The sequence below is a fragment of the Thermobia domestica genome, chromosome 5 (genome assembly GCF_964235325.1).
Source record: "Thermobia domestica chromosome 5, izTheDome1.hap1.1, whole genome shotgun sequence".
Taxonomy (NCBI): domain Eukaryota; kingdom Metazoa; phylum Arthropoda; class Insecta; order Zygentoma; family Lepismatidae; genus Thermobia; species Thermobia domestica.
Window position 1 is genome coordinate 33,302,071 of NC_137458.1, and position 23,365 is coordinate 33,325,435.

The window sequence follows — 23,365 nt, forward strand, 5'->3', positions numbered from 1 at the left end:
ACTGAAAGGGTGTACTCTAGGATCGCGGTAAAATGTTTCGAATTTTATCTCAATAGTAGACTATCTTATGGAGTTCTATTATTACACGTTCACTGAAATGCGTATCTTAAGAGGGAAAAGGATTGAAAGATTTTTCTTAAAACTAGACCCCTTACAAAGGACGGATATTCCAGCTAATTTACTTAAAATGGGACAAGCCCTTCACACCCTCGGATTGTTAGAATCTCTTTTGGTATTTCGTGATGATTTTCCCTTTCATTGCGAGGTAGTGAACCATTGGAGCCACAACAGCACACCGATGTTTGCTTACTTGCTTGAATTGGAGATTGACATCCTTTTGAGTACCGAGGCTATATGAGATGTGGACCTACATTTTAACATGGTATCTAAACCACATGAGCTTCTGTTGGAAATAGAACACACACTGAAGGCATTCACAACCCAACGCGATAAAGAATAATGTGAAATACACCAAACCACTATTGCAGTCGAGCAAAACACACGACTCCCGAATAAAATGGTACAGAAATGAATGAAAACAGGAACTGACAAAAGCACAATCCACGTTTATTTTTATTTTGAAATCTTGTATTTTATAAAAATACACTAAACCCTAGTCTCACACACAAGCTTTTCAAGATTGTGAGTGTCCATTCCAGTCAAAGGAGGATGTTTATCTATTATCCTTGTCAAAAATCTCCGCTGCCCCAACTATTGGCGACTCCGCCTGAGGTATTATATCATATGAGATTTTACATACCTACGTATAGCAAATTTTCAGTGTATAATAATAATAATAATAATAATAATAATGTCTACTTACCTTTATATCAGTGAATGAAGAATGTTGATCGCAACGGTATATGTATGTCATAAGATACAAAGCACTGTCAAGAAGTGTTTCAAGTGGAAATACTCCGTTTTCATAGCGTTGAACGAAACTTTTCCCATTCGTAAATATTTCAAAATTCATTCTCACACTTTCCATATTATCTGCGAAAAATAGAGATAGAGGGAAAGGAAGAACACAAAATAAGCATATACGTAGAAATAACAAGAAGGAATAAACACATTTTAGAAGTAGAACTAAGCTATTCTAGCAAAATTCACTCACCACTATTGAATATTGGTACAACGTAAATCAACGCGTGTCAGCATAGTTCGACTACGACAAAAGGGAAATAAATATTTAATTTTTGATGTATTGGTAAGTAATGTTAAAATTTTGGAAGCTTATTGAATACCATTGTTTAAAGATAAGAGATATTCATATTTAAAGAATCACGTGCCTTCCAATTATTGTGAAGAACATTTTTAAAAAGAAACAACAATTAAGGACATTAATTCCTGTACACAAATGATGAATGACAAACAAAAATACGTTATTTTAATATGGAATGTGCCATCCTCATCGCTGTTCATGAAAGACTTGGTAAACACTCCGTGTATCACGATATTTGATATTGCATTTTGTTCACGTATTCTGGTTCGATTCTTTCTAGCATTCGCCTGCTTCACATACTAGTTCTTTCAACGTTTGCAGTTATGCACAATGTAACATTTTAACTTGAATAAACTTGTTTTAAGCTTTCTTCCTTGCAGCAAGGGGTCTAGGTCAAAACCCCCACAGCCAAAACCCCCACACTCAAGAAATGTCAAAACACCCACACAAACGGTCATAACCCCCACACAAATGGACAAATCTCCCAAACGCACGAACGGTCAAAACCCCAACAGCCAAAACCCCCACACTCAACAAATGTCAAAACGCCCACACGATCGGTCATAACCCCCACACAAATGGACAAATCTCCCAAACGCACGAACGGTCAAAAACCCCACAGCCAAAACCCCCACACTCAAGAAATGTCAAAACGCCCACACGATCGGTCATAACCCCCACACAAATGGACAAATCTCCCAAACGCACGAACGGTCAAAAACCCCACAGCCAAAACCCCCACACTCAAGAAATGTCAAAACGCCCACACAATCGGTCATAACCCCCACACAAATGGACAAAACAGCCACACATAGCAACGGTCATAATCCCCACATAAATGGACAAAACTCCCACAAAATCGGACAAATCTCCCACACTCTGAAATGATCGTCATTTCACGTCTTTGTTGCGGCTCTTTATGACGCCCAAGAAGAATAGTTGCAACATCAGTTTAAGTGGAATAAAAAATGTTATTAAAAAGTACAAGGGCAATACATGAGTATGGGGGTTTTGTCAATTTGTGTGGCAGTTGTGACTATTTCTGCATGTGGGAGTTTTGTCCATTTGTGTGGGGGTTTTGTCCATTTATGTGGGGATTGTGACCGTTGCTATGTGTGGCTGTTTTGTCTATTTGTGTGGGAGTTATGACCGTTGGAGGTTATGACCGACTACCAGTGTGGGAGTTTTGGCTGTGGGGGTTATGACCGTTCGTGTTTGGGAGATTTGTCCATTTGTGTGGGGGTTATGACCGTTTGTGTGGGCGTTTTGACATTTCTTGAGTGTGGGGGTTTTGGCTGTGGGGGTTTTGACCGGTTCCCGCAGCAAGTGGCAGTGTAGAAAATAGGGTGAAGCTTCTAACCTTTGTGCCAATCATGTGGCTGGATACAAGCAATGTGGAGGGAATTCGTTCTGTAAATAGCACGAAAAATGAAACATAATGCTATAAGTGCAAGAAGACTCCTCAAAAGATACTTCGAAGCATTGTGCCAGCTCAGCTATGCTCATCTACAAATTATTATGAAGCACAAATACTTTCTTAATGTGCTTCACAATTGGGGAATTTAGTAACAAATGAATTATATGTACGTAACATTTTATTATTCGTTAGTTTTCTTTCCTTTTTAATTGTGTAATGTTACTGTCAAAAAATATACATATAACGTGCCTTTCCAATACGAAAAACTAATTCAGAAAAAAAACTAAGAACGATTATTATTATATAAGACTGAGAAAAGAACTGAAGAAAACCTTACTTATTTTAATATAGTGACTACAATCCTGCTTGATGTCTATGAAAGATTTGCCGTTATTGTGTAAATCCCGATGCTTGATGTTAAAATTTGCTCACGCGTTCTGGCTTGGCACCTTATAGTGATTGGCTGTCCCGTAAAAATGCCCTATGAACACGTACATTATAGGTACTTATAATGTAATCACAAATAAACAGATCCCGTTTCGATCGGCAGACAGGAACGCGAGAAAGTGAACATAGGACGGAATCTAAACTCTATGGTTTTGTTGAGGCGCTTTCAGCTTCTCGTACATATACAAAATATCGATATCGTACCAAGGACAAGGGAAATCCACATTACAAATTCGAAAAGTTTGTACCGTATTAAAATTTGAAGCCATCAAATTATTGTAATCTGTGAACATTTAAATTTGGTTTCAAGTAGTTAAAGGATGACTCGATTACAAAACATAAATTCTCTGAATTGAATGGGTTACATCAAGGTTGTATCCATAATATAATAGCGGATTACTGTGACAGGCCAAAAGTTCATTAGATCAAAAGATCCAATATATTTCAATAAAAAATTTTCTTGTAGGCCTGATATTTGGAGAACTACATATAATGTAACTGAACCCAAACTATCAGTTAACTCAGTATGATGAGCTTATTCCGTAGAAAGTACGAAAACTTGGTTTCTAGACTTTGATCCAAAAACAAATTATTGGTCAAGATCGTAATCTTTTCACCGATTTACGGTTTTCCTATTACTTGTTTTACTCTATCAGATAGCCATGTGAAACGTTAAAGCAAGAAAATACAAATAGCATGCTGAGTCCATTTCGATGTTTCATATAAAAATGACCCTCTGGATGCTGTCAACCATACCTCAGTTCAAATGACTTGCTATTTAACTCGCTTATGCTTACTCAAGTCATGGAAAGACAGAGCTTTCCTCATTGACTTCAAGTTACTACAGCAACTCAATGAAAGTGCCTTATTCACAATACCCTATCTGAAAGTTTTACATTTCTTACCTCGTGTTTCCAGCACAGCTTTTCATACTCATTATGGTGAAGTCAGTTGCGCCATTAGGTCTCTTTTACTACTCAATTATCAGTTCTATATTCTTCTCATTTCACTTAGTTTCGCAATATTTTGTAAGAATCCTGTCTAACAATGGACGTATGCGACCCGTGATGGCTAGATATTTATGGAAATTAATACCTTGACTAACTGTAGTACGCTAATCATCGTTGTGATAGTCACTCGGTGCGGAAATGCCTTGTTTACCCTTGTCCATAGCTTTTACGAACCTCTTCATGAGGCCCAACATAATATGAAGAGGTGGAGGCTGGATCGATCAGAGGCTCATACTTGACACTGTTGGTACCGGGCTTAAATATCTCTCTGGGGGGGCCTCTTTTTGTGAAAAATGTTTTCCTATGGGTCTTGAGTCCCAAAGACACAAAAATCAACAGTGCTTCGTAAATCCACCTTGCAGACCAAGTAATATTGCAATAACTTTCAAATCTTCCCAAATTTGCCATGTTCATTGTAGTTAATACGATCTAAAATGAGTGCGAGGTTATCGTAAGTCTCTTTCAACGAAACCGAGTGTGCCAGAGAAATAAATGGCAGCTTATTTCCATTATGAAGTAAAACTGCTTTCAGACTGTACTTAGACGAATCTATGAGAATACGCCAATTGGATGGATCATGTTGAATTTCTAATTAATTCATCACACCAGTGATGCCCGTGCATACGCAAAGGGAACCTTACATTCTGTAGTATTCTGAAAAGGGCTCGTTCCTTTTCCTGTAGTTAGTGTAAGTAGTTCCAGGAGCCAGTAAATTCCATTCTTTGAGTCTAGCACTCAAAAGTTGAGCTTCCTCTTTCAAAATTGTAACTCTCTCACTAAATCATTAACCTCGTGTTGTAGGATGAAGTGAGGCTCATCATTTACGTGAAAGAAACTGTCTCTCGGATCTTCATCTACAGATATTGAGTTGGTGTCCACATCGCTTCCTGTAGGCGCTGTAATAGTTCCCAATCTTTCGGAGGAGTAGGTACAGTTAAATTTTCTCAATGAGGCACTGGCCTGATCGCGGATTGCAAGTTTGGGTATTTGATGACACGTTGTTTTTTCTTCTTACTTCTTGCTGTATTCATCATACAGAAATAACAATCATCATAATGATTCCGTGGTTCTTCTCATATCATCGGAACAGCAAAAGGCATCCTTCATTTGGTTCCTTTAAGCCAGGCAGTCAGAATCGCATAACACATCAAACAACACATATGAGGGGCCCAGCTTTTATCTTGATCACCGATCTTGCAGCCAAAATAAAAATAATATGCTTTCCTAACATCATCATTTATCGATCTAATCTGCGACTTAACCATAAATACGCCACAGATATAGCAAAATCTGTCCGGTGAGTTATTACGTCCTCTGCGGGAAGAACTTAACATTTTGCACAGGAAAGCGAAACTTGGAGCAACAGCACAACCACTTATTCCATAAAATCACTAAAAGATACTGAGAACACAGGCAAACAGTTCTAAAAATACGGTAAAATAAAACTCAAGTTACTGACGTAAAAAGTCCAAGTCAATTCTCCTTACAAAATACTTCTACACTTGAGAGATTACTTGCTGTAATGAATAAGAGCAAGACTGAGCCACGCAATAACGGTGCAATCAGCGCTTTTTCCGCCCGCGTCATCGTGCCGCTCATTGTTGCCACATAGACTCCGTTTTTTAAACCGGTTTCAGTGGTCTAAAAAGACAAACAAAGGAGGGGGAGGGACACAAGTGTCAAGCATTTCAATTATCCCCGTCCTCCTGGTATTCATTGTTATATATATATATATATATATATATATATATATATATATATATATATATATATATATATATATATATATATGCCAACAACAATGGGGCTGTATCTGTCGCAGAAAAGATAGGTGAGAAAGTGCAAGTGCACCGACAAATTTTAAAAGTGAAAAGTGAATGATCACATGGGATTGAACAAACCCTAGAAAGTTTCAGGGAACACCATAAAGCTACCGTCGAAATGATAATTGAACATTCCGAGAAACAAAAAGCTGTTATTGTAAAATCGGAACATGATCGAGATGTTGCTCAGGAAATGCATAAATTAGAAAGAATCAATCCGGAACTATTAGCACGTCAGGAACATATTGAAGATAAACTGCAACAATTACAGACTAACGTACGTTCATCACCACGTAAAGAGACTCAGTTCGACACTGAGTACCACGACTCAGATCATCAGAGTGAAGGAATCGAATCCGACCGATCTGATAGTAGTGTAAAACGAGTCTATTCGCGTAGTTTCCAAGCCTAAGGGTATCATTCATGTTAGAGAATTACAGTACTTACCAAAGTATACAGGGATCCCGGATAGTACAACTGCGCGTTCATATATTCAGAATTTGAAAGAAAAAGGCAGAGTCGTAGGCATATATGAAGACGATTTGGTGCATATTATCCCGTGTTTTGTCGAACTGGTGGCTAAAGAGTGGGTAGCTAATTATCCAAGAATATTTGAAACTTTCAGTCAGTTTGAAAAGGCATTAATAAACATGTTAGATTCAGACATCATTGTTGCTAGTCAGATCGCTTCTTGTAGAAGTAGGCGGTTCGATCCAAAGACCCATGATAACGTTTGCAGTTTCGCCACGAAACAGTATCAGTTATTGAAAGATATAAATCCGAAAAGCTCACCTGCAAACATCATTGCAAGTATCATCGATACTTTACCATGAAGGTATCGTGAAGAATTGACGTTGCATCCGTGCACTTCTTTTCAACAGTTTTTGGCTAGTATCGCTCGGATTGAATCATTAAGGGCAGCAGAAAACAATACAAAGAGGGATTACAATGCATATAATAATAATAATTACAAAGATAATCGTTCATTTCGTGTGCAGCAAGCTAAAACAACAAACGCATTATCCAATGGCCAACAGCGGAATAATACACGAAACAAAAACGACACCCGGCAGAATGACGGTGACACAAGTAATCATGACGGTAATAATGCGCAAACGAATAACGAACAGAATCGAACAGAACTTCGAAGTGATAGAGATAACAATTGGCATGGCAATAATAATTGTAGGTGAGGAAAAAGTCGAGGGAACAATACAGTACGGGAGAATAATCGTCAGAATTGCAGAAGCCAAAACAACAACGGGTCAAACAAGAATCGAACACAAGGCCAGTCATGCGAAGATTCGGAAAACTGAATGAAGACAAGTTTCGAGGGGGACATTCGTCAAGATAATGAATAACCAAATCCCCAATAGTGTGTTCCGTGTTCGAAATTTTACGTTCCAGTCTCACTCAGATTTAGATCAGGATGCAAGAAGCGATAGTGAAGGAGACAAATTTGAAGAAACGATAGTTAGAGGTATGGTAGGCAGTATTCTGCTTATATTAACACGCGTGTAAATGGGATCGAAGTGAAAGCATTGTGTGATACTGGGGCGGAAAATTCGTTGGCTTCTTATGATTTGTGGAAAGAAGTTACGAAAGAGAGCTCATTTCCTAAATTACAACCAGCTGATTATGTCCTTATGGTAGACTATACTGGGAAATTTAAAAGAAGTGTAGAGGCAAGACTGTCATACCCGTTGAAATAGACTTGCTTGCATTCATCTTAGTAGTTTTTGTTGTAGCCGATCTGAATGAGAAATTTATAATGGGTTTGAATGCGTTGGAACAATTACAAAGTATTATTAATCTTAATCAGTGTAACATTTCATGAGTATGATAACATTAGAGTGGTAGTCTACCTTCTCCCCATTGAGTTAAAGGAATGTAATGACAGCACAGAATCCTCGGTTGAAACAGCTGACGAAGAAAATATTAGCACAGAACACCGTGTTGGTAATGTTAGCTGTAATCAAGACATCGTCCTCAGACAAGCTGCAACGACAGAACAGTTAAGAGCTGCTGTTGATCGTGCTAGTACATTAGATATTAACGAAAAAGAACAATTGTTGAATTTGTTTTGGTATAGAGAAATTTTCACAAATTATTCTCGTAAATGTTACAACGGTACGTTTGTATATTTTTTGTATTGTTGTTTTCTTGTAATTTGGGGCAGTAAGTTCGAAATGTGTACTAGGCTGGCGGCAGAAGAAGAGAAAGAAATGTTTTAAAATAATATTGTCGATAATGCTAATATAAAAAAGATATATATGTTAAAATAATGAGATTGTCATTACGTGGTTGGCAGGACAACCAGATAAGAATATAAATAAAAAAGAATTATGAAAAGAGCAGCTTCGTCAGGGACGACTACATAACAAGTTAGATAAAAATAAAGGAAAGTGAAAACGGCCGAATGAAGTGTATTATTTTAATGCGGCTCAATTTTAGATTCCGATAAAAGAACCAATGTTATTTATTATTGATTTGTTCTATATAAAATGGTGCCGGAAACCCGAAATTGAGAATGAGCGTTTTTGAAGTCCAGTAAAAAAAAACGACCAAAATTTAGTCAGATATTCATTATATTTGTTTAAGAAGCGGCCGAGTTATATATCGGAGCAGAATAAGTGACATAGATGGTAAAACGATGGACAGCCAAACAATAGATTCATCCAATATGTTGGAAATTTTGAAGGAAATGTCCCGACAACAAGCAGAACAATTTGCTAAATTGAATGAGCAACAAGAACAATTTGCTAAATTGAATCAGCAGTTAGAAAAGCTAGATCAAAAGACGAATCAGCAAGCCCAACATGTTGATTAGCGCCTGGAGCAATTGCAACAGCGCAATGACGGTTTGCAACAGCAGTTGCAATAAATTAACCAACAAATCAAAGCTAAATTTGAACATCATGAGGATGAAATGGGCAAAATAGTACAAAGGTGTACTGACATTCAAGATTCTGTGAACGTTATTAAGACGGTCGTAGAACATGACAAACGGATTAAACAACTGCAAGATGAATTGAATTTCATAAAAGAAAATCCATGTCAGAAGGCGCAGTGCAAGATGGTGGACACATGAATCCTGTACATCCCACATCCAACGATTGGGAATCTGCACGCCATCACCGAACAACGCTTGAAGATAAACTATCTTCGAGTAATGAAGATAGTACTGAAGGAGAAAGAAGAGTGAGGCAATCATCTCAGCAGAAGCGGGCCCATCACAGGTATTTAAGGGTTAAAACGAATAAATCTTTGCGTCTTAGTGAAGTGAAGTCAATCACAAAATTTAGTGGTATATCGGAAGATATAACTGCGAGGGGATTTCTCGAAAATTTTGAAGATGAAAATGAATTGATGGATATAGATGAATCTCAATATTTGAAATTACTGCCTCATATATTGTTGCCACCATGTCTAACGTGGTTTAAAGCCATTAGGAGTAATCTTCGTACGCATGCTGACTTTAAAAATGCATTTCTTTCTAATTATGAAAACGACTTCATGAAAGCAAAACGAGACGCGTTGTTAAGATCGAAACCCTTCAGTCCAAAGCTGCATAGGAATATTACAGAATGTGTAATTTCTACATTTAATGAGTTGAGAGCGTTAAATCCGGGTCATCCAGAATCAAGAATTATCGTTTCTATCCGGATACTATTGCCTTTTAGATTACAACAGCTTTTAATGTCTGCGCAATGTGTTAACTTTAATAATCTAATACTGTTTGTTCAGAGTTATGAAAGTCAATTTGTAGCACAAAACTGTAATAGAGGACAGGACAAAGGTCAAAGCAATTCTGGTCGGGGTCATGTACAATATGCCCCAGTGCGCAATGTAAGTATACAATCTGAAAACACATTCGATAGCAGAATAAACAATGCTACTGGTAACCAGGTGCAAACGAACCGTGGTAACGTAAACAGGAATTATAGAAATAACAGTAATTTCAACAGGAACAACAACCGTCGCACTTTTGTGCAAAATAGAAGTTCAGATGGCAGAAATTACATTGATAGGAGATTTAGAGATGGCAGTAATTACACACGTAAGAATCCGAGTGCTGTAACAATGCATAATTACCAAGAAAATACACAAGAATGCGGAGTCCAGTGTAATTTAACTGAAGCTATGAATCAAAGTAATTTAAACGAGATTATGCTGACGTGAAAAGGGGTGTACCCATGTCAGTGTTAGATACTTTCGAGCATTTCTCTGATTATGAAACTGATTTTAAAATATTAGATACTAATGCCATTCATCAATACCTACCAATTGTTAACTGTTTTTGGAGATTTGACGATGACATGGAAGTAAATTTAGACAACACCGAGAAAGATTTTGTCTTTTTAAAAACTTTTTGTACTGCGAGAATCAATATTAAAGTTAATGATATTAATATTCATGCTTTAATTGATACAGGAGCTACCGTATCCCTATTATCATACGTTTTTTGGGGTGAAATTACTAAAGATTATTCAAATCCTCGATTACAAAAGTTAGACAATTTGATATTGGTTGATTATACAGGCAAACATAGAAAAAGAGTATTAGGTAAAACACAAGTAGAAATTGAGATGCAAAAATTCTAAAATTACAATTCCGATTTTGGTTATCAGTGAATTAAATGAAAAGGTTTTAATTGGATTAGACTTTTTGACACAATTACGCACCGTTTTGGATTTCGAAAACAAGACATTTACAATACGCACCTTAGATGAGTTGGTAGTTCAGAAGTTAATTCCTACTACAGATAGCATTGCTTCCCAGTGCCAACCTTTCATAAATAACGTTTTGGATGTTAAAAATAATAAGTGGGGGAAAACTAATGTTGATAAATTAACAAAAGAATCATTTATGAACGATGATTTTTCTTTCTATAAGTGTGTAGATGATATTTTAAATTCAATGGGGTTTGTTGATAATAGAGTGATTTAATTATTCAAGAACATAATCTACAAACATAAGAGAGTCTTTTCATGCAAACCAGGATGTTGTAAGGATTTTTTATATACCATTGAAGTAGATGCTAAAGATCCCATTGTGACGAAACCATATATTATCCCATATCGATTTACAGAAAATGTGCGTAAACAAATATCAGAGATGTTAGAGCAAGGAATAATAAGACCCTCTCAAAGTATACATTTAAATCCGTTGCAAGTAATACCGAAAAAGGACGGAAGACTGAGAAATCGGACTCGGATCTCGGAAAAATTAAATTCACATGTTAAGTTACAACAAGTAAGATATCCACCTGTAGTGGAAATCCTCAGTTCATTACAGGGTAATACCATATTTGGGGATTCAGATTTAGTCATGGCGTATAATCAAATCATGTTGGATGAAAGTTCGAAACTCTTTACTGCCTTTTTGTTTGAAGGTAAATTATACGAATATAATCGTGTGGTGTTTGGATTGATAAATGGTAGTGCCGCCTTGGCGTCATGCTTGAATCAAGTATTAAAACAAGATTTACATAGTAATGTTGTATACTGTGCAGATGATATTTTTATTATGGGAAAAACACCTGAAGATTATTTCAAAAATTTGGATTCGGTTCTTGAGCAATTAGAAAATTTAGGTTTAACAGTACATATCGAAAAATCTAAATTCTTTCAAAAGTCCATTGAATTCTTGGGGTATTCAATCGACGCAAATGGAATATGTTATGGTGATTCGAAAGTGCAAGCAATCAGAGAGTTGCCAGCTCCTACTAATTTGAAAGAAACGCGACAGACTTTAGGCCTTTTTAATTGGTTTAGAAGATCTATTCCAAAATTCGCAGAAATCGCCGAACTTTTGTTTTCGATAATAAAGAAAGGAGTGCCATGGCGATGGGGAGATCCTGAAGAACAAAGCTTTCAGCGTTTAAAAGCATGTATTATGAAAAACATTCGTTTGAATCATCCTGATTATAATCGTCCTTTCTTTGTTCAATGTGACGGTGCACTTACAGGTATTTCTGGGATACTATGGCAACCTGGTGTTTCTACAAATGAGCCTTCTGTAATCCATTGCGTTAGTCGGACTTTGAAAAATGCAGAAAAAGGGTACACTATCACGGAGATCGAACTATTTGCTGTACGTTTTTCGTTACAAAAATTCGCTCCATATCTCACTGGATGTCATTTTACTGTCATCACTGACCACAGTTCGTTATGTCACTTGAAGAAAATACAAGGATATAATAGCCGTTTATTAAGATGGTCATTAGAAGTACAATCTTTTGATTTTGAAGTGAAACACATAATAAGGGTGGAGAATTTTCCAGTGGATACGTTATCTAGATTATTTCCTAGTGAAAATCATCGCGTATTATCGATGAATACTTTCAAAATTCTACAGGAAGAAATTTCCAACATTTCGGTAGATAAGTTGCAAAATTCCCCAAGAGAATATGAACCTTATGCAAAAATTATTCAACATTTGACGTAATGTGCAGATAAATGTGACTGTCCTCGTTCCTGGAACACCCTGCATCAAATGTCGAATAATATTCTGGTAATTAGAGATTTCAAATACGAACAAAGGACCAAAATTTGTGCTCCACCAAAATTGGTTCCACGTGCATTAAAAGCGTATAATGATGATTTTGGACACTTCGGATATTTAAAAGTGTATGCCCTAATTAACAAATCCTTTTACTGGAAATCGCTTAGATCCCAAATCAAGAATTAATGATTGTGAGGAATGTATGAAGATCAAACATAATTATCGATCCACATATAAACCTATGTTGTCCATAATACCTGAACGTCCATATTCGTTCATTTCTATAGATTTGTAAAGACCACTTCCTACAGCTCATACTGGCGGAACTTTTCTGCTAACTGTAATGACTATTTTTACTAGATATGTAGTGGCTTATCCTCTGCGTAGAGCTACTTCATCAGCGATAGTTAATCGCATACTGAACGTTTATATCCCACATTGTGGTTCGATTCAACATATATTATGTGACAATGGAGGACAATTCCGTAGTGATATATTTATGAGTGCATTGATAACTGCCGGCATTAAAATACACCTCGTAACGCCGTATCATTCCAGCAGTTCAATTGTAGAAAATATATATCGAAACCTTGGAATGTTATTCCGACATTGCTGTCGTGATAAACATAGTGATTGGATCAAATATGTGACTGAAATTACATATTTTCTAAATTATTCGGTGTCCGATACTTTAGGAGTTGCGCCTGCCAACATTCATAATGGAACAGATTATGTCGCGCCAATTGAACAACATTTTGAAATTCAAATTAATGGAACTAATGAAATTGATTATTCCCATCTTGTGAGTATGATTCATTTTAGTAGAGTGCAGAAATTCAAGTCCCGAAACTTAAAGGTTGAGCAATCTGGTAAAGTTAAAATTCACCATAATGACTTGGTATTCGTGAGATTACATCCTCAGAGTGATGCATCATTAAAAAGGATATATAAATTTTGTGATTTGTTTGCTGGACCTTATTTATGTACGAAACAAATCAATTCTAAAGTATTTGAACTTATGGATACAAAAACTAGGAAAATTGTAGGTCTACGGAATATTGATGAAATTAAATTATGGCAGCCTACCCAAAACACTAGAAAAAATTGATGGATTTAGTAAAAACTTTAGTTTCTCCTGAAGTTATGTTGAAAGCTAATGTAAACAGTTAACTGATGAAACTTAATTTTCAAAAGGAGAAAAACAAAATATTTTATGAAAAGTGAATCGGTTTATTGTATCTTATTTTATGTTATTCAATCTTGAACTTCATTTCTATGATCGTAATTATTCAATTTATATCAACATATGTGTTAATGTTGTGTGTTTCCTTTGATATGTGTATTATGAATCTCATTATTCGTGTTCCATGTTATTGAAGTATATTGAAAAACATCTTTGTTATGCGAGGATATATGTCTAAGTTAATAAGTTTTGTTTTCTATAAGGAATTTGTTGGATATGTAACTTAGATTGTAGTTACGGCGTCCCGCACTCAATTGATTTTGCTTCAAACGTCATAATGAATTTATGTGTTGTTTGTATCTTATATTCATGTATATATGATTGCAATTACTCAAATTATGTCTACAAATATCGTAATGTTGTGTTTTTCTTATGATTGCCAACATATAATATCAATCTCATTATTCATGTTGCGATGTTAATAAGACGTTAATTATTATGTTATGTCATGATTATTATCGATATTTGAATCTCAATTTATATTTTGTTTAATTATATCTTATATTGGATGATGTTGTGTTCATAGAACAACTATATAAGTATCACATACATCTTTTTCAAAACCTTCTTCATGATGCCCAAGTAAATAATTATTAAATTGTAACAAAGCATGTAATGGCCCCGAAAAGGAATCAAATAGCTTATAACCAGCATTTAATGGACCTGAAAAAGGACTTAAATAACTTATTAATCTAATTTCGAATGTGCCTTATCGTCGGTAAAACGTATAAATAATTGAAAATGATGAAAATTTAAAATAAATATGATAAATAAATATGATAATGATATTGTTATAGAATTAAATATAATATATATGTATTGTTATATGAATTGTAATTTTTAAATATACGAGGTACATTCGAAAACTCGAATAATTTCCATATCTATATAAACGGTCCAGAATTCTCTTCCCTTTTTATGATAGTTAATGAATAAAAAGGGAAATTCCGTTCGGGCTTCATAATATACAACGGTACGTTTGTATGTTTTCTTGTATTGTTGTTTTCTTGTAATTTTGGGCAGTAAGTTCGAAATGTGTACTAGGCTGGCGGCAGAAGAAGAGAAAGAAATGTTTTAAAATAATATTGTCGATAATGCTAATATAAAAAAAGGATATTCATATGTTAAAATAATGAGATTGTAATTACGTGGTTGGCAGGACAACCAGATAAGAATATAAATAAAAAATATAAATTTATTTATTTATTTATTTATGGTTACATATAGATCACAACAGGTATATTACCTAACGATAGTGACCTAGTCAGTTTGTATATAGTTAGAGCATGCATGAATTCACTTACATAATTACAAATACACATTTATAGATATGCCCATTTCAATTAATGAAGCTTCAATAAGATTGCACAATAGTTCTTAGAGAACGGTCATTTATAGTAAATATGTGAAGTTCAGGATTACTTTCAGCATAGGTGTTAAATATATAACACATTCTCCTAATAGGTGACATGTATAGCGTATTTGTTCTTGCAGTAGGTAAATCAAAGTAATATTTCTAGGGCGCGTGCGTTTACCTGGAACATGCAATTCTAACTGGGATAGTAAATACTCAGAGTCTATATTATTTTGCAATAATTTCATTTAAAAAAACAAAAGTTGGGTGGTACGTCTATCGTCGAGAGATATCGTGCTTACGAAGGAGGTCAGTATATTTTTCGAATTTTGGATGTAGTCCGGTTTCCTTATAAGTTAATTACCTCACAAAACGAGATTGAATCGCTTCAAGACGTGCTTTGTTTTTCTGATTGTTGGGTTGCCATATGATTGAAGAGTACTCGAGTTTGGATCTAACGTAACTATTGAACAGGGTTTTAAGAACATTCGTATTTGAAAAGTCAAAGCCAAGTCTGATTACGAAGCCGAGGTTTCTGTAGGATTCACTAACAATGCGATTAATATGCCTGTTGAAGGAAAAGTTGGAGCTAATAGTGAGCCCTAAATCAGTTACAGTGTCCATTCTTTGTACAGGAGTGTTGCTTATACTGTAATTAAATTTTAGATTATTAGTTTTCTTAGTGAATGTAATAACGCTACATTTTTAATGTTAAGATTAAGTTTGTTCGATATACACCAAGTATATAGTGCGCTTAGATCTTCTTGTAGTGCGAGAGCATCGGAGGGTTGGGAAACTCTTCGATAGAGTTTTACATCATCAGCAAATAATAATTTAGTACAATTTGGTAGCACATTTGGTAGATAATTTATAAAAATTAAGAATAATAATAGAAGAAGGTTTGAGCCTTGAGGGACCCCTGATATTACAATGAAACTTGGAGTTGTTATATTTTTATAAATTATATATTGTCTGCGATGAAAGAGGCATGACATTAGGAATTGTCCAGCTTTGAGAGTGAAGTTGAATAAAATAAGCTTGTTCAATAAAATATGATCCACTGTGTCAAAAGCTTTACTGAAATCCGTATATATTGCATCAACTTGATTTCTACTGTCAATTTCTTCCACAATGAAGTGTATGAATTCAACGAGATTGGTTGTAGATCTCTTCGGCAGAAAACCATGCTGATATGAGGATATTAAAGGATGAATATAGTTAAAAATTCTTTGATAAACGATAGATTCAAATATCTTGGCTGGGGCAGATATTAAGGCAATGGACCGATAACTTTGAACGTCATAATTGTCGCAGTTGCTTTTTGGTATTGGTAAAATATTCGAAATTTTCCACTTAGATGGGAAAAGGGATGACGATAGCAATTTATTAAATATAGCTAGTAGTGGATATTTTAGGATGTCGGCGCATCCTTTTATTACATATGGAGGTACATCGTCCGAGCCAGGCGAGCTTCTAGGCTTGAGATTTTTAATTGCATTTTCTACTTCGGTCAGTTTCAAATCGAAGAGTGATTTTGCACATTTGATTTTCTAGTTTTGTTTTTTACATACGACCAGAAAGCTTTTGGATTTTATAGTATAATTTGTTCACAGCCGTGTACATAGTTTTTATAAGCTTCGTTGATTTCTCTATTAAGGCAAGCTCTAATACTACAAAATTTTTCGTGATGATATTCTGAAAAAACTCCTCCACGTTTCCATTTTTTATGGTGGTGTTTCTTAATTTTCACAAGTTTAATTATATTTCTAGTGAACCATATGGGATAGTTACGAGAATATCTTTTTGATGAAACACATTTATCAAAGATTGAGTATAAAATGTTATAGAACTCTTCTACCGCTAGGTCAACATTAGCACAATCATTTACCCGCTTCCAGACAGCACGCGAAAGTTCTTTATATAAGTCAAAAAATTTGCTTTGGAAAAATTATAACGCGATTTTATTTCAGAAGTTGAAGATTTGGGCTGCTGTGCTTGTCTAAATTCTATTAAGAGGGAAGAATGGTGAGGGTCTTCTGGAACTAAGGGGGCTGTTCGTGAGAAACAGTGGCATTAGAGATATTGGTAAGCACTAAGTCTAATGTCTTGCCGTAGAAGTTGATGATGTTATTAATACTATTCAAGTTGAGGTAGCACATAATATTATAGAGGTCAAGGCAGCTTCGTCAGGGACAACCATATAGACAGATATAAATAAAAAAGAAAGTAAAATCGTATCCAAATCAAGTGTTATTATTTTAAATGTGGATCAAAATTTACAAGAACCAGATTGCGGTACAAGAACCAGAGTGTTATATCTATTGTTATGTTGTAATGTAGGGGCTTTCAATATGAAATGGAAATTGACACTAACGAGCCTTTGGTACGCAAACAGTACCTGATTGCATACAAACATTTGCAGTTTGTACGAGGTGAGATTAAAATGTTATTGCAGTTGGAAATTATCATTAACAGTCAATCTATCCATATTAATCCTATTTTAGTTGTGCCAAAAAATGATAAACAAAGGTTATGTATTGATTTGAGAACTGTTAATGAACACTCAGTTTTGATGCAGATTAAACCGGAACGAATAGAAGATTTGCTACCCAAGTTACATGGAAAACTATTTACTAGTGTCTTCGACCTGAAATCCTCGTACCATCATTGCGCTTTGCATCCCAAATCCCGACCATATACAGCGTTGAATTTGAAGGACAGTGTTATCAATATCAAAAAGTACCCTTTGGACATCGAAATGATAGACAAGCTCTGAATGCTATGATGTCCCATGTGCTAGGCCCAGAATTACATACTAAAATTGTGAGATACATCGACGATAATTTGGTCAAAAACGACATATATCAGGATCATTTACAGTTATTGAATCAGACTTTTGCCGAGTTCAAGGAATACAATATAACGTTCGACATTAGTAAATGCATATTTTGCCCACCGGAAGTACCATTTTCAGGGTATATTATTAGTCCAAAGAGGATCAAGAAGGATCTAAAAACTATTAAAGCAGTCAGAGAATTACCTGCGCCCACCAATATCAAAAGTTTGCAATCTGTATTAGGATTATTCAGTTGGTGTCAAAATTTTATACCAGATGACGCTACAAACCGTGTAACGTGGGTTCCTGTCACCACGGCATGGCGCGTCCTCAGGTTGTAGATTGAGGACAAGGTCTCTAGATATAGAGGTTAGCTGCAAATATACTGAATACGCAGTCGCGGACAGCCGACTAGGAGTGGTCCTCCAGTTTAGAAGTTTGGGTAAGGCTAACAACCTCATCCAAAAAAAAGCACTTGTTTAGAAATATTCACAAAAGCCTCGGACAAGGACTAATAATTGGCACGACCTCAGCAAAAGAAAATGAACTTGAGATTCGGAACATGGAATATTAGAAGTCTTTATAGAGCAGGCGCGTTAAAATCCGTAACGAGTGAGTTAGAGAAAGACAGGATGGACCTAATAGGAGTTCAGGACGTTAGGTGGGGAGCAAATGGAGCTGTGAATTCCGGAAATTTTACATTCTTTTACGGGGAAGGAAATAACAATCGCCAGTTAGGAACAGGGTTTTTCGTTCACAAACGAATATTACCAGCAATTAAACGGGTTGAATTTGTTACTGACAGACTTTCTTTTATTACTCTTAAGGGATGGTGGTGTGATATTGTTTTAAACGTACATGCCCCAACTGAAGATAAGGATGACTATATAAAAGATAGAAGAAGGCAATCTAGCATAATTGATGTCCGGTCGTTCAGAGGGGCTGATTGTGACATTGATCACTACCTTGTAGCAGCGACAATACGAGAGAGATTATCGTTAAATAAAGGTAATATTCATAGTCCGAAAACGGAGAGATTCAATTTAAAGAAATTAGAAGATAACCAGATAAGAGAGGAATACCAGATTGAAGTTTCGAATAGATTCTCGGCTTTAGAAGATTCGGATAGTGTTGAGGATACCTGGATTGAAATTAGAGATAGCATTAAAATTTCACCAAAAGAAAATTTGGGACACGCGGAAATACGTAGCAACAAACCATGGTTCGACCAGGAATGCATTAAACTAACAGAGAAAACAGGCAAAATTACGCTGGCTAAAAAATCCGAATGAAATAACTACACAAAATTTCCAGATATCAGGCGGGAAAATTCCAAAACATTTAGAACAAAGCGCGATTTTTGGAAAGCTAAAATTAAAGAACTCGAAGATAATAGTAAAAATAAAAATATCTGGGACATGTATAAGGGGATAAGCGAATTTAAGAAAGGCTATCAACCTCGTGCTTATATATTAAAGAAATCTGACGGTACAGTTCTACGAATAGCATCTTAAATAGATGGAAAGATTTCTTTGACGATTTGCTTAGCACTCAACCAAAAACTAGTGTGCGTAGAGAAAAGGAGATACACACCCCAAAACCGTATATTCCAGAACCCAACCGAACAGAAGTAGAAAACGCTATAAAGAAATTAAAGAAACACAAATCTCCGGGTGTAGGTGAAATTCCGGTTGAGTTAATTTTAGCTGAAGGCGAAAACTTGTGAAACAAGATACAAAAACTCATTCTGCTTATCTGGAACAAAGGAAGAATTGCCACAAGAGTGGAAAGAATCAATCATTATTCCAATTCACAAGAAAGGCGACATAACTGACTAATAATTATCGAGGCATTTCTCTTCTGTCAACATCCTATAAAATCCTTTCAAATATTCTATTAGCAAGATTGACCCGATACGCAGATGGAATTATTGGAGATTATCAGTGCGCATTTAGACGAAATCGATCAACTATTGACCAGATATTTAATATTCTCCAAATACTCGAAAAGGACTGGCAATACAATAAACCCGTACATCAACCATTTATTGATTTTAGAATGACGTACGACTCGCTTAGGAGAGAAACATTATACAGCGTTCTTACAGAACTTGGAATACGGAGAAAGCTAATTGGATTAAGATATGTTTAAATGCATCCCAAAGTAAAGTCCGGCTAGGAAAATTTTTGTCCACAAGCTTTCACGTCGAAAATGGCCTGAAACAAGGAGATGCGTTGTCGCAATTATTATTTAACTTTGTTCTGGAATACGCCACCGTATAAGGAAAATCAAAGATAGCAACAAGGGCCTACAGTTGATCGGTATTCACCAGATCAGGGCATATGCTGATGATGTAAATTTAATAGGGGAAGATAGGAGAATAGAAAGAAATGCAGAGTTCGTATAAAACGCTTCCAGGGACATGGGCTTAGAAGTAAATGCAGAGAAAAGTAAATACATGGAAGTGCGTCGGGGCCGAAATACAGCAAATTATGGATGCGATAAAATATTCAATAATACTTTTGATAAAGTTGATAGTTTCAAATACCTAGCACCAATATTAACAGACGAAAATCATATTCACGAAGAAATTAAATGACGACTAAAAGCAGGGAATTCGTTACTGTTCGGTTCAAAATCTCTTATCGTCGCGAATTCTGTAGAGGAATCTGAAGCTTAAAATATACAAAACGATAATCATGGCTGTTGTTCTGTATGGTTGCGAAACATGGTCGCTTACTCTGAGGGAAGAATATAGACTGAAAGTATTTGAGAACAAGATCCTGAGACGAATATTCGGACCCAAGGGGAACGGGAATAGCGGAAACTTCATAACGAGGAACTACGTAAATTATTCGGCTTATCAAACATTGTTAGGGTCATCAAGTCTAGGAGGCTTAGGTGGGCAGGATATATAGCCAGGATGGAAAAAAGTAGGAACGCTTTCAAAGTGTTAACGGTAATACTAATGGGAAAATGACCATTAGGAAGACGCAAGCGAAGACCTAGGAAGTCCTAGGCTAGACCTAGGTGCGGCAAAATATTAAGATGGATCTCGCAATAATAGAAATACAAAGTAGCAACTGCATGCAGTTAGCTAAGGATAAGTCAGTGGAGAGCTTTTGTGAACGCGGCATTGAACCTCCGGATTCCATAGGCCATAGAGTTAGTTACATGACGCTACCAAAACTGCGCCATTACACGAACTGTAACGTAACGGTCGAAAATGGCAGTGGACTGAAGAGTGTGAGAATGCCTTCAATCAAATTGAAGAGAGTATTTGTGCCAATATTTTACTGTCACAACCTGATTTTTCTAAATCTTTCTACGTGCAGGTAGATGCTTCAACTGTTGGCATAGGCTGTAAATTATAGCAGGAACACGATGACGATAAACGAATCATCCAGTGTATTAGTCGCAACCTTGACCCTTTACCAACATCGGTATTCGATTTCAGAATTGGAATATCTAGCGGTCATATACGCCTTGAGGAAGTGGAGGCCTATGTTGTGAGGAAGACGCATTATAATTGTTACTGGCCATCACGCACTTCTTTTCCTTAAACGTGTAAAATTCTGGAACAATAGTTTATCGCGTTGAAGTGCAGAAATTACTGAGTTCCAGCATGATATAGAATTTGTGAAAGGCAGAAACAAAGATTTTTGTGACGCAATAAGTCGATTGTTTCCATCACACGAGCACAGACTGGTTAAGGTATACTCATTCCAAGTATTACATGATGAAGTTGGTAATATTTTCCCTGAACGGTTAGCAGACCTTCACAGAGAACGTTCGGATTGTCCAAACGTTATTCGTGTTTTAGAAAGAATAGTGGACGAAATAGAATTTCGGAACAGTAGATCTTGGAAACAATATTATAAATTAGAAAACAATATTCTGCTTATTCGAGACTTTCATCGCCCTAATAAGTGGAAAATTTGCTTACCACCAGTTTTGGTGCACAATCTGCTGACCGCGTACAATACTCATTTGGGACATCCAGGCACAGATCGCACAGTAACACTTATTTCGAAATCATTCCATTGGAAAAGATTCAGAAGTTCGGCAAAGAATTTTGTTAGAGATTGTATTACATGTGCTTGAATGAAACCATATCAACACCCACCGGCTAAGTTGTTAAGTACAATTCCATCACGAAGACCCCGAGATTGCGTCTCCATTGATAAGTTGGGGGCATATGCGGTTGGAAAGTCGCAGAAACGATTCGCTCTTGACGTCAGGGACTTGGATACACGTTATTGTACAGCATTTTCGTTAAGGAGCTCAACCGCCAAGGCGATTGTCAGATGCTTTGAAGAATATTACTTTCCTATGCTTGGGTTGCCTATTTTTATTTTGTCAGACAATACATCAGTTCATTCCAAATGTTTTGTTCTAGCTATGAAAAAATATAATATAGCGGTTAAGTACTGTACTATTTAACATGCTCAGAGTTGTCTAGTTGAGAGAGTAAATCAAGAATTAGTGCAGATTTTAAGAATCTTATGCTCACAATCACATACGGAATGGGCTGAAAATTTCACACAGGCTGTGCTTTTGTATAACTATTCTATTTCACAAAATTTAGGAGTTTCAACGGTCAGTTTACATTTAAACATTGATTCTTCGCGTCCAATGTTTAAGCATTTTGGTATTGTTTGGGAAGATACGTCTGATGGGTATAGGATAAATTGAAGTAATAAATTAGTTTTGGCCAATGTGAAAAGAACTGAAAAAAACTAAAAAGAGAAACCAAAAATGGAATGAAACTCAAAAACATAGATGCTTAGTGTGGGCTGGAGACTTTGTGCGGCAGAACAATGTGAGCAGCCTCATAAAGAAACAAATTGCAAACATCTTGGAACTTTACCGCGGGCCATATATATGTACTAGCGTGTCTAGTAATGATAGAGCAGTCGAATTGTGGGATCCTTTTAATGGCGAAAGTATAGGATATGGCTCTAGGGATAGTTAAGATATGAACGCCCACCCCGCAAACGTACAGTACTTGGTTATTGTTGGCCAAGAAAAACTTACCTGTGAATGAAATTGGTAAACTGAAAGACCTTCACCAACTTGAGGTAACTGATAATCCATTACCTTTGTTACAACCTGAGTGTGAAATCCATAACCATCAAGAGCCAATAAACGAGGAAGGTGATGAGACACGAATTAAAAAACGTTCTGTGCGATTGGAGAACATACATATGTTGAATCATTTTCCGTACAAGACGTGATTTTATGTTACTGACTATTATATGCGCTCACCAGAATTGAACAGCGAATGCCTTAAGGAACTTTTCCAGCGGACTCCAGCTATGGCATTGAAAATGGAAGAGAAGAAGGAAAGGGGAGAAGCTGAGATAAAGACTGAAATGAAGTTATTATTTTTTTGTTAGACCATTGGACGAAGCAAAGGGAAAATATTGCCTATTCATATAATTTCCCCCCTCGAATTTTGAAAGTTAGAAATTTGCTTTTAAACTTTAAAGTGTGTGCCCAAGGC

The 23,365-nt window shown here is 36.0% G+C and overlaps 1 protein-coding gene across 1 annotated transcript in view; it reads right to left on the reverse strand.

The window, feature by feature from the left end:
* The window catches only part of LOC145685841 (uncharacterized), a 263,253-nt gene that overhangs the window by 100,814 nt on the left and 139,074 nt on the right, over positions 1-23,365 (reverse strand). The window contains exon 2 of the mRNA XM_081758454.1: positions 824-993. Within this exon, the coding sequence (XP_081614580.1) occupies positions 824-993 (170 nt within the window). The remainder of the gene's footprint in view (positions 1-823; positions 994-23,365) is intronic.